Here is an 11933-nt window from a genome sequence, read left to right as displayed (position 1 = left end):
TTTATTTTATCTGTTCATGTGAGTGCCTGCATGTTGTCTGCACCACATGTGTGCAGTACCTGTAGAGACCAGAAGAGGGGGTAGGATCCCCTGGAACTGGAGTAGAAGGCAGTTGTGAGCCTCCATGTGGAAGCTAAGAACTGAATCTTGGTCCTCTGCAAGAGCAGTCAGTGCTTTTAGCCACTGAGTCACCTCTCCAGCCCCTGCCTGAGATTTCAAGTATTCTTTTAAAACAGTAAACATAGGGTCACACATTATAGCAACAGCTGGGATGAACAGTTCAGGAAGTTGATTTATAAAAGGAAAAGTAATTGGATAGGGAATCCTCACATTTTTTGACTGGTATCTATATGACAGCTTCCATAAATTATTATTTTTTTTTTCAAGACAGGTTTTCTCTGTGTAGTCCTGGCTGTCCTGGAACTTGCTCTGTAGACCAGGCTGGCTTTGAACTCAGAGATCCGCCTGCCTCTGTCTCCCGAGTGCTGGGATTAAAGGCACGTACCACCACCGCCTGAGCCGTGAATTAATTTTTAATTATGCAATTCATACAGGTTTCCAGCTCTTGAGTGTGTTATTTATTCTTGTAGCCTCAGCTCAGGCTATGCACATGTAGACCTGCCTAGGCTGCAATGTGTTTCAACCTCAGACCAGAGACAGTGTTTGCAAGCCTACTGCCTTCACCCGGAGCTTGTTTTATTGACTTTTGAAACGTTGAGCTGCATTAGACAGTTCAGTGACAGAAGCATGTCTTGGGGGTGGGAGGGGCACCATCTCAGCTCATCTCTACCTGTTTCCTGTATCAGATACATAACATCGTAGCAGTTGTTCATATTGATGCTTTTTAAAAGTTTTATTTGCTCTACACCTCAGTTCTGAGTCCCCTGAAAGGGCCAAATTTAGAAGGGGACTTCATGTCACTAAGTGCAGAAACCTGCCCCCTCCTCTAACGTGAAAAGCTGCACATTCCTACCTGTTAACTCATAGGGTCGATTTGCTAATGAAGTGAAGAGAGATTTATGTAGAAAGCTCGCAGAGTGGCTGGGTGGCAGTGGTGCATGCATTTAATCCCGAGAACCAGGGATTAAATGATCCCCAGGAGGCAGAGCCAGGTGGATCTCTGTGAGTTCGAGGCCAACCTGGTCTACAGCGTGAGATCCAAGACAGACACCAAAACTACACAGAGAAACCCTGTCTCGAAAAAACAAAAACAAAAACAAAACAAAACAACAACAAAAACCCCGCAGAGTAAATGCCTCTTGTCTAGTCTTTTTGTTTGCTTGTTTGTTTGTTTTCTGAGACGTGGTTTCTCTGTGTAGCCCTGGCTGTCCTGGAACTCAAGCTCTGTAGACCAGGCTGGCCTTGAATTTAGAGATCCGCCTGCCTCTGCCTCTTGAGCGCTGGGATTAAAGGTGTGCGCCGCCACCACCCCTCCAGGCAAGGCAAAAAGCGAGAGCCAAATAAGAACTGTCATTCCCGCCAACTTCATTCTCAAACACGGAGCATCCTTCTACCGACCTCTTCTGAGAACATTCCTACAGCAGGAGACTGCAGTTGTGGGCCCGCGCGATGCATCCTGGAACTTCAGGAGCACAGTCTGTCTAGAAATGTCCCTGGCAGCAGCAGTGGACTCTCGTCTCCTTCTCTGAGTCGTACTTTTAGATTTGAGGTAGACCTCAGTTCAAAGTTTACAAAATTGAGCCAGAAATACAAAAGCTGCCATTTCAGGGGAGCCCAAATCCCAGCCCCTAGGACACCAGGAAAATTAGATGGCTGAAGCTCTGACAATCTGGGTGAGGGAGGAGTGAAGAAAATCTTGACCTCGGGGGACTTAGGAGTGGGTGCATCAGAGCTGCCGGATCAAGAAAACGAAGATGCTGCCAGGCTTATTTCGCTTAGCCCCAAAAACCTGAAAGGAAAAGGATACCAAAGAGAAAGCTGAGGTGCTACGTGAGGGTTGTGGGGGATTCATGAAGTGCCTTAGAACAGGGGCTCCCAACCTGTGGGTCGCGACCCCTTTAGAAGCAGTCTACCGACCCTTTCACGGGGGTCACCTAAGGCCATCAGAAAACAGATGTTTACATTGCGATTCATAGTAGTAGCAAAACTACAGTTATGAAGTAGCAAGGAAAATAATTTTATGGTTGAGGGGGTCACCAGGACATGAGGAACTGTGTTAAAAGGTTGCATCGTTAGGGAGGTTGAGAATCACTGATTTAGAGCATTTTGCGTTTGACTGCTCTGAGCATCCTGGGGCAGGGATGTGGAGCAAGGTGTCCAGCCAGGGACCCCCCAATGGGCAGTTCTCAATGCTACAAAGCCAATACGCTGTTCCCCTCTAAAAAGCTCAGTGATTCATTCGTAATGAATGCTTATTGTATTAATCTTGATTTAAAAAAAATGTGAACAGTGTTGTGGCTTATGCCTGTCATCCCAGTACTCAGGAGGCTGATGCAGGAGGATTGCTACCAGCTTTTGTAAGAAAACAAAGATGCACGAAGATGTTATTTACTTTGGTTATTGAATTTTTGCCCATCCCTTTAAATTTTGTATCATCTAATCTTGGTCCAGATTCTAATGGTTAGGGTCTAAATTAGATTTAGAGCATCAGCTCAATTGGGATGGGCTAGACAGAAGCTCATTGCTGTTGTTTGTTAAAGAGAAGGCTCTTTTCAAGAAAAGAACTGCAGACAATAGTAGATTCCCTTTATGAGTGTGTCTACATAGGGATTCCCTTTATGAGTGTGTCTACACAGGGATTCCCTTTATGAGTGTATCTACATAGGGATTCCCTTTACGAGTGTGTCTACACAGGGATTCCCTTTATGAGTGTATCTACATAGGGATTCCCTTTAAAAGTGTATCTACACATGGGGATTCTGTCCCTCTGGAGGCGATGCTTATAGATCAGTTCCCCCAGGTGTGAGAACTTGTACAACAGTTGAAGGGAGTCTCTTGTCAATGAATAGCAATAAAAGCAAAGATCTCAGTTCTTATCCAGATGACTGACATGAACAGTGCAGCCCACCCTTAAACCTCCGAGTCAAAGCACTGGGGGTATCTGGTACAGGTAGTTGAAATTTTGCTAATTTTTAAGACTAGGCATCTCTCTCTCTCTTCCTCTCCCTCTCCCCCCGTCTCTGTATGTGTGTGGTGTCTGTCTGTCTGTTCATATATATGTGGATTGATGTAGATGAGTGATAGTGTGCTTTCTACTTTTAAAATCCAATGCTGCTTTTATGATTACTAGGACACGAGGGCATGGGGATGAGGAATCTATCAGGGAGCGTAGAAGGGAAGCTTAGCCTGGGTCGCACTCTGGGCACTGGGCTCTACTTTAGAGAATGAATTGTCTTTTCCCAGTAAATAAAGAACTAAGAAAGAAAACAATTCAAAGGGAATAGAGAGGACCACATCTGCCCCTCTCTCTGAAAATATGAAACATCTAAGCCTGTTAACCTTCCTTCCCTCCCTCTATCCCTTCTTCCTTCCTTCTTTCCTTTTTGGTCAGTCTCCTAGGCTGTGATAGAACCTAGATATCTCTTTGTAAGTATCTCAATACCAACAATGTCCTGATGCTAAGGGGTCACACTGCCGTTTCCAGTCTGGCTCTATCGGTCCTGCAGTATGAGCTGAACTCTTAACCTGCCTCAGTTCTTTTTGTCTTTGTCTCCAGGTGTGAGAGGGGCTCCCTTCTGGTGTTTTGAAGAGTTGAATTCCAGAGGTGACAGATTTGGCAACTGTGTTGCTCAATATTGTAGATTGGAGTATGTGTTCAGACAATTCTACTTTTGTTTATAACGTAGATTCTCAAATACTAGAATGTATCCTGTATGAACCTCAGGGGGGTGCTTTGCCAGGTTTCTTTTGTCACATGATCTCAACTGAATGGTTGTTGTCCCTTGCCATGGGAGCATTTGTTCAGTGCCTAAAATGTTAAAGCTACAGTGACCTCAGAAACAACTTCCATAAATAGTTATGGTGAACTATGCAATGTGTTAAATAGTTCACACACACACACACACACACACACACACACACATATTTATCATAAACATATACCTCACAAAATGTATCTAATAAAAGTTACCTTGTTTTACTTATTAAAACTTATAATCAGTGACCATTAGTCCAAATTCCAGTAGCTAGAATAAAGCATAAAAGAGCTCTCACGATGATGAACTTTTTTACTTCTAAATTGCGTCATTCTAAAAAAGAGTCATATGTTATGCTAATTTTTTATGGAGGAAAAAAATTATTCAACCTGGATTTATATTAGTAAGACATTATTTTTAGCTTAGGTGTATACTAAGTTAAAGAAGAGTAAATTCTATTTTCACATTGTGTAGGGAGCTAAGACAGAAATAAAAATGTAGAGAAGGTGTGGGGGCAGGGAGGGGCTACAACTGCTGATTTTCCTAGTGTGGAACCTTAGTTGCTAGGGTATGCTGTCAGCTACTTATTTAAATAAATGCTAAGAGACCTTTCCTGTTACACTTCCAGAGACGTTTTGTGTGGGAAGTTAGTCTGCACGTGGCCATTCAAGTACTTATTCCTTAGCGCCAACATGTCTGCGGTTTATACACACGCACGAGATGACATATGTATATCTCTGTATAGAAGTCATGGGATACCCAAGAAGACAATGACAACATATACCTCCCTTAATGATAGAGATGAAACATTTGTAGAAGACGGAGTTATCTGTGGCCCTGAAATGGTAATTTGAGATACTTTAAATTGATTTAAGATTATTTTGTGGTCTGACTCATCTTGACACTGTATTTTCTACAATGTCTTCATTGTGGTAAAATGCTCATAACAAAGATTCCCATCTTAATAGATGTGTGTAATTTAGTGGTATCAAGTTCACTCCCAAAGTTGAGCAACCACCACACCACTGTGTGTCTCTGTAGCCTTTTCATCTTGTAGACCTGAAACTCTACCTATGGGACAAATCTTGGTTCCTCTCTGCAGTCTCTGCTCTGTGATCATCATAGATAGGGCACAGACGTGGAATCAGTCAAGGCTTGTGGTTTGATCTATTTCACTTAGCTGAGATCCTTGGGGACCATCCACGTTGTAGCAGAAATTACAATTTCTTTTTCAAGGCTGTACTATTTCACTGTTTGTATATATCACATATTGTTTATCTATTCTTCAGCTCATGGCTGTTTTTGTATGCTAGTTACTGTAAATAATGCTATAGGTTCAAAAATGTTCATGATCCTGATTTTAGTTATTTTGAGTATATACTTAAAAGTAGAATTTCTGGCTTATAAGGTAATTCTGTTTTCAATATTTTGAATAACTACTATACTGTTTTCCATAATAGTTAGAGCATTTTGTATTCCTACCAACATTTTAAACAGTGTGTGTGATAATTAAATTGGTTTCAATTTGACAGCATTTAGAATCACCTCAAAAACAAGCCTTTGGCATATTTGTAAGGAGTCCCCTAATAGATGATTGAGGTAGAAAAACATACCCTGAAGATGAGTGAGACCATTTCCTAAGCTGGGATTCCAGACCGAACACTCTTATTCCTTTCTTCTGCCTCTTGCTCTCTTTCTCTCTACCCCACCTTTCTCTTTTTTCTTGAATATGGAAATAGTGTGACCAGCTACCTCATGCTGCTGGGTCATCTCGGCCATGATGGGTTGTATCCCCTCAAACTGGTAGTAAACTTTCTTGTGACGATAAAGCTTGCCTGAAAATCAGAAGGAGGAGCTAGCCATTAGTTAACCACAGAGGTCTGTAGGTCTGTAGAGACAGACAGGAAGTGATAGAGCTGGGCAGAGAGAGGAAGTGATAAGGCGGGGTAGAGAGAGGAGCTTGCTCCCTTTTGGTAGAGGATTTCATAGGGGTAAGAATTAGTGGCTTGCTCTCTGCCTCTCTCATGTTTCAGCTTTTACCCCAATATCTGTTACACTTTCTCTTCTTTTAAGTTATTTGTCAGGCATCTTAGCCACAGCCCAAATAGGAAAGAGCACACCCTCCAGTTCCTCCATGGTATCATCAGTCATCCTAGAGGATGTACGATGCTGTCTTAGTTTGTGTTTGACCAGTGGTTGGTCCCGTGGGGCCTCTCTTCAGAGCTCACTGTGCATTTGTGTATCTTACCTGGGGAAATATAATTTTAATCCACTGGCCCACTTTGAATGGGGTTGTTGTTGAACTTAGGAATTCTTTTGTTTTGGATGTTGATAGCTTGTGTGGTCCACTATGTTCAGATACCACCCCCTCCCCCTTTGTGTGTTACCTGATAGAGTATTGGTAGCATGTTTAGTGGACTTTTAATCAGTGCATAAAGCAATGGATTCAGTGATGGTGTCTGTATAAGTATGTTTTGCTATGCTTTGCCACTATTCACTCTCCCCGCACTACCCATGCCTTTTGCTGCTTCTCTTCTTCCTCCCCAAATGATCATCTTTGCATTTATACCACGTTCATTCCACTGTCTCCTCTTCCTGTGATGTTCTTACCTTTCAACCTCTTTCTTCCCTCCTATAGTCCTCTTTATACTTCCATTTCCTATACACACACACACACACACACACACACACACACACATGTGCACATACATATGTGTGTGAATTTAAATCGAGATTCTGAACATGAGAGAAATTGTACGATGCTACTTTTCTTGTTCATTTTCCTTAGCATGATGATGCTTTTCGTTCATCCATTTTTTTCCTGCAAATGCCACATTCTAATTCTCCTAGATGACTGAATGAAATATTCCATTGTGTCCACATACCACATTTTCTTCCATTCATCTGTTGACGGACATGTAGCTTTGGCTCATGGGGTGGTTTGAATGTCATGTCTTCCTACAGTCCCAGGCATTTGAATGCTTGGTCCCCAGCTGTTGCTGATGTTTGGGGAGGAGGAGGAGGAGGAGGAGGAATAGGAGGAGGAGGAGGAGGAGGAGGAGGAGGAGGAGGAGGAGGAGGTGTGGCCTTACTGAAGGAAATATGGCACTGATGGTGGCCTTGGAGCGTTTAAAGATGTGTTGTTTTCAGGTTTTCTCTCCCTGCCTCCTGCTTGTGGTGTAAGAGCTAGGCTTTCAGCTTCGTTTGGTCACTGTGCCTGCCCACTGCCGTACTTCTTCACCATGATGGGAATAGACATAGATCTCTCTGGAACTGTGAGTCAAAACAAAACAACCCCCAAACAGCACTTTCTTTTGTAAGTTGCCTTTGTTAGGGTGTTTTATCACAACAGTAGAGAAATAACTAATAGACAGCCCTTAACTTTTGTGAAGACTGTATCTCAACATCATGGTGACTTGGAATTCTTTAGGAATAGACCTAGGAGTATTAGAATCTATAAAGAACTCCAAAAGTTAAATAACAAAAACCCTAAATTATCAGAAGAATAAATGGGCTAATGAATTGTATAGATGGCTCTCCAAAGAAGAGATAAAAATGACCAATAAATATTTGAAAGTCTTCAATGTTCAATGTTCTTAGTTGGGGTTTCTCTTGCTGTGATGAAACGCCATGACCACAGCAACTTAGAGGGAAAGGGTCTGCTTGGCTTATGTACATCACGGTCCACTGAGGGGACTCAAGAAAGCCACTCAACCAGGGCAGGAACCTGGAGGCAGCAGCTGATGCAGAGACCATGGAGGCGTGCAGCTTACTGCAGGCTCCCCATTCCTGCCTTCCTACAGAACCCAGGACCAGCAGCCCAGGGGTTGCCCCACCCACAATGGGCTGCCCCCCCTCCCCATCAATCACTAGTTAAGAAAATGGCCAACAGGCTTGTGCACAGCTTTTTTTTTTTTTTTTCTCAACTGGGGGTCTGACCTGTCTTGGGTGAGTGTTTTTTTTTTTTCTCTCTCTCTCTTATCGTGTCAAAGCACCTGGTAGTCTAGAAATAACTTATATTTGACTGTGCTGCATCATTTGGATATGTTGTTGAGAGCTGTTGTCTAGTTTGTTTGTTTTAGCCTTTTTGTATCTTTTTTTTTTTTGTCTTTTAAACATATTGGTCTGTAGTTTGGTTTTGTCATCAGGCAAACAATGGCTTCATAAAATCAGAAAGTGTTCTACCTTTCCACTTGCAGTAAAATTTGGAGGGGAGCTGGCGGTGCTCCCTAACTATTTAGGATCTGTTGTGAAGGCAGGGTCACAGGTTCATGGGTTTCCTAGGTAGAGGTGTATTTGGTTACTGATTCAGAATCCTTACTGGTCATGGCTCCGTTCCCACCTGCTCGTGTGTTCCTTGTACAGTTGCACCAGGCCCTTTCGGTCACTTGTGGAAACAGTCCTGAGGAAAATAGCTTCCAGGTAGAGGATTTCTTATTTGTTTGTTTGTTTCCTGAGTTTAGTTTCAGCCTATGATCAGCAATTTCACTGCTTGTGGCCTCAGGTGAGGAATCTCTTTCCATCTGGGAAGCAGTTTCAATGGGACTGGGAACAAGGTATGACTGCTAAGGTCGTACCTCCAGTGACCTGGTTCCGTCAATAAGGTCTCATCTTCTAGTCTCTACCAATGCCCAATAAAGCCACCAAATTATGAATCTGTGAATGAGTTGATGCAATTCTAAGGACAGAGCCCTTGAGATGTAGTCTTTTCCTCAAACCTCTTCAGCGGACATCTGAAACCTTTAACACAGGAGCTGCTGAGCGAGGCTGAAGATTCAAAGGGTAACAATTCAACCAGGGTTTGTGCTTCTGGGAACTGGTCCATTTCAACCACATGATCCAGTTCGTTTAGCAAAAGGTCCCTACATCCTTATTTCTGTACAATTGGCAGTAATGTTCTGATTTTTCATTTCTGATTTTACATACTTGAACAAAAATTAAAAAAAAAAACAATACTTGCAACTGAAGTCTTTGTCAAGTTTGGCCTCTTTCAAAGAAACTCAGTATTTGGTTTTGTTGACTTCATTGTTTCTGTCCTCTTAATTTGTTTCCCTGTGCTCTAAGGTTTTGGTTCCATTTTCCTACCAGTTGTAGATTGGTTTGTTGTCCCTTCTACATTTTTTTTAAAGTTATGAAGATCTGTTGTTTATTTGAGTTCTCTTCCAGAACTTCCTTTCTAGTCTTGTGTTTCTCCCGTTCGATGTTGCTGTACTGTGCTGGGGTAGTAGATCACACTTACAGATCTGGGTCTCATGAATCATCTTTTCGTTCTTGCTGTGAGTCTTTGTGTCCGCTGCTTCTCTTCATGCTGTGACAATGTATGTGACTGGACCAAGGTAAGGGAGGGTTTAGTTTTGGCTCACACAGTCCATCATGGCGAGGAAGAGGCATGGGGACAGTTAGTCACAATATGCCCGCCGTCCAGGGAGCAGAGAGCGGTGGATGCTTAGCCTCGACTTCCTTTCTCCTTCTTATTCAGTCTACTACTCAACCCAATGTAGAAACTCCTTCCCAGGCAGGCCCGTCCCCTCTGTGACCCTATATCCTATCAAGTTGGTAATGAATATTAAGTGCTGCAAAGTCCACCCCTTATCAACTCGACATCCAGCATATCACTTTTGAGCCATAACTTTCCCCCTCCCCTCCCCACTGGCTCATGACCATTTTAAAATGCAAAATGCCTTCAGTCCAGTTGCAAAGGTCTCTATAGTCTTTACAGTCCCAACATAGTTCAAGAGCGGAAGTCTTTTCTGGGGCAGGCAGTGTCTTACCTGCCCATCAGCCTAGTAACATTAAAAAAAAGTTACATACTTCCAACTTACAATGGCATAGAGATTTTATTCCAGAGATGACTTATAGGGGTATGGCAAGGAAAATTCTAAACCAAATAGAGACAAAAACCCAGCAAACACTAAATCTTGCAGCTCCACACTGGGCATCTGGCACTCGTGATGGAAACAAACGAAATCTTAAGTACCCTCAGTTCTCCAGCTCTGTTGCCTGTGGCACACATAGTCTCTCTCTTGGGCCAGCTCCAATCTGCGTCTGTAGCTTTCATCAGTGGATGCTCCACTTTCTGGGATATCTTCTATCCCATGATCTAACGGCAACGTAGTCTTTGCCTTTACAGTCTCATGCAGTGGTCTCTCCATGCCCCCTTGTAATAAATCTGATCATGGCTCATGTTGCCTACCATAAGCTGCCCTTTCTGTCTACGGAGCAGGTCGAGCAATCCCGAATGGGTGAGTGAGGCTTGAGAAATAAGAGTTAGGAAAAATAGAGATGTGGACATAAAAGAAAAAGACAGAGACACAGGATAGCTTCGGGAAGGCTCTGAGTCAACACCACAGTAGCCCTGAGTTTATTTCTCACAGTCTTTTTGTACCCAAAGCAAGGGGGGGGCAAAAGACCTCCCCCTTTCAAGGACATCATGGTTCAAGGTACAAACAAGCATAAACATCTCCTTAATTCTCAAGACACCCAGGAACCACGCCTTTGGCCAAACATCCTGTTATCCAGCCTAAGGGGCAAAGACAAGCTTGAACTATCTGACCTTGAGTCAAGATGGAATCAGGGTACAAGCTGGGGTCATTGTGGGCTCCCACATCTGACTCTCCTCCGTCTTGCACTCATTACACTTGTGAAAACAGTACCATGTGGATGATGCCATCAAGATGATGCCAGCTTGAGACGCAGTCTGTCTTTCCTGGACCACACACAGATACACGGCCTCCGTGTGCTGGTCCGAGGGAACCACTGCCCTGGGGTGTTTCTGAGAAAGTCCCCGCTTCCACATCCTGCGTTGAAGCTTTCTCCTTTTCAAACAAGTTTGGATTTTCACAAGATCAAAATTTTGAAGGACCGGGACTTTCCCTCAGGAAACCTTTCCTGTTGTACCAGTTTAGAGCAGGTTTCGACTTAATGATGCTGATCTTTAAGACTTCCAGTTGCTCCCTCAGAACTGCCTTTGTCTACAACATTAAACCCATACTGTCCCTGACAAATATCATGTCTCCCAACTCTGCTTGTTCTCTCTCTCACTTACACCAGGGCACAGTAAACAGTAACTATAACACAGCCTGAATGCCCTTGCCTGGCATGTCCCCTACCAAACAAACTCATTTGTATTATACAATTTAGCTTCATTTGAGTTTCCAAAAACTTCAAATATTTGCCAGACTATCACAGGAACAGCTCATAGTCAAGTTCCCAGCAATAGTCTCTGTGGTCTTTCAGGTCCCCGTGGCCTGTGTTCCTTTCAGTGTGCTGAGTTCCAAGTTCCCAGTAGAATGAATGACCTTTTCGGTTGTGCCTATAACACCCCAGGGATGTTCTAGCTCCTGGCTCCATATCATCCCTGCAAGTCACTTTTAAAGGCCTACAAACAACTTTTAATCAGCAATGACTTCACTTCTGAAGCCAGTTTTATGTACTGGTTAGTTCTGGTAATAACTCATCAAAAAGATGATTTATCTGTAAACTTCCACTCACTTCAGGCCATACAGCCTCTCTCCACTTGTGATCAAAACTATATCATCTCCTATCACTCCTTTATCTTTCCAAGGGGACTCTTTAGGATAGAAGGCTTAAAATGGGACTCCAAAGTCCTTGCCAACTTGCAGTCTGCAGGCACAAAACTCATTTCAATAAAAATTACCTTTTTTCTCGGCTATAGTCTCATAGATTTGAATCCCAATTATAGGTAATATGAATCTTGATTTTCCTAAAAGTGTCTTGTGTTCTGTCTATGCTCTCAATTTCATGGTTTGATTGCCTTTATTTTCTTTAATCTGTGCCCTGCTTTGCTTTAGTATTGCATGGGGACGGTGTGCAAGGAAAGAAGGTTTCTCACAGATTTTTCGATTTGCAATGTTTCTAGAGATTGCTCTGACCATGGGGTAAGTATTTATTTCGGCAATATGGCTTTAGTAATCCAATAAGCAAGACATTAAAACTTACTTGGATTTTTGCCATTTTATTGTGTATGGTGTCATTTACCATATTTATTATATTTACCATATTTATTATGTTATATATCTGGTATATCATATTTTATCA

General features: G+C 42.8%; 1 protein-coding gene across 1 annotated transcript in view; it reads left to right on the top strand.

Annotated features, from left to right (window-relative positions):
• Nucleotides 1–3648: 3648 nt before the first annotated feature.
• The window catches only part of LOC131894698 (disintegrin and metalloproteinase domain-containing protein 5-like), a gene marked incomplete at its 5' end in the record, with an annotated part of 32011 nt that continues 23726 nt past the window's right edge, over nt 3649–11933 (top strand). The window contains 3 exons of the mRNA XM_059245005.1: nt 3649–3767; nt 4504–4720; nt 11687–11773. Of these exons, the coding sequence (XP_059100988.1) occupies nt 3649–3767; nt 4504–4720; nt 11687–11773 (423 nt within the window). The remainder of the gene's footprint in view (nt 3768–4503; nt 4721–11686; nt 11774–11933) is intronic.

This window comes from Peromyscus eremicus, chromosome 17, assembly GCF_949786415.1.
Source record: "Peromyscus eremicus chromosome 17, PerEre_H2_v1, whole genome shotgun sequence".
NCBI classification, from domain to species: Eukaryota; Metazoa; Chordata; class Mammalia; order Rodentia; family Cricetidae; genus Peromyscus; species Peromyscus eremicus.
Note: the sequence above shows the minus strand (reverse complement) of the source record. Positions and strands in the feature narration are given on the sequence as shown.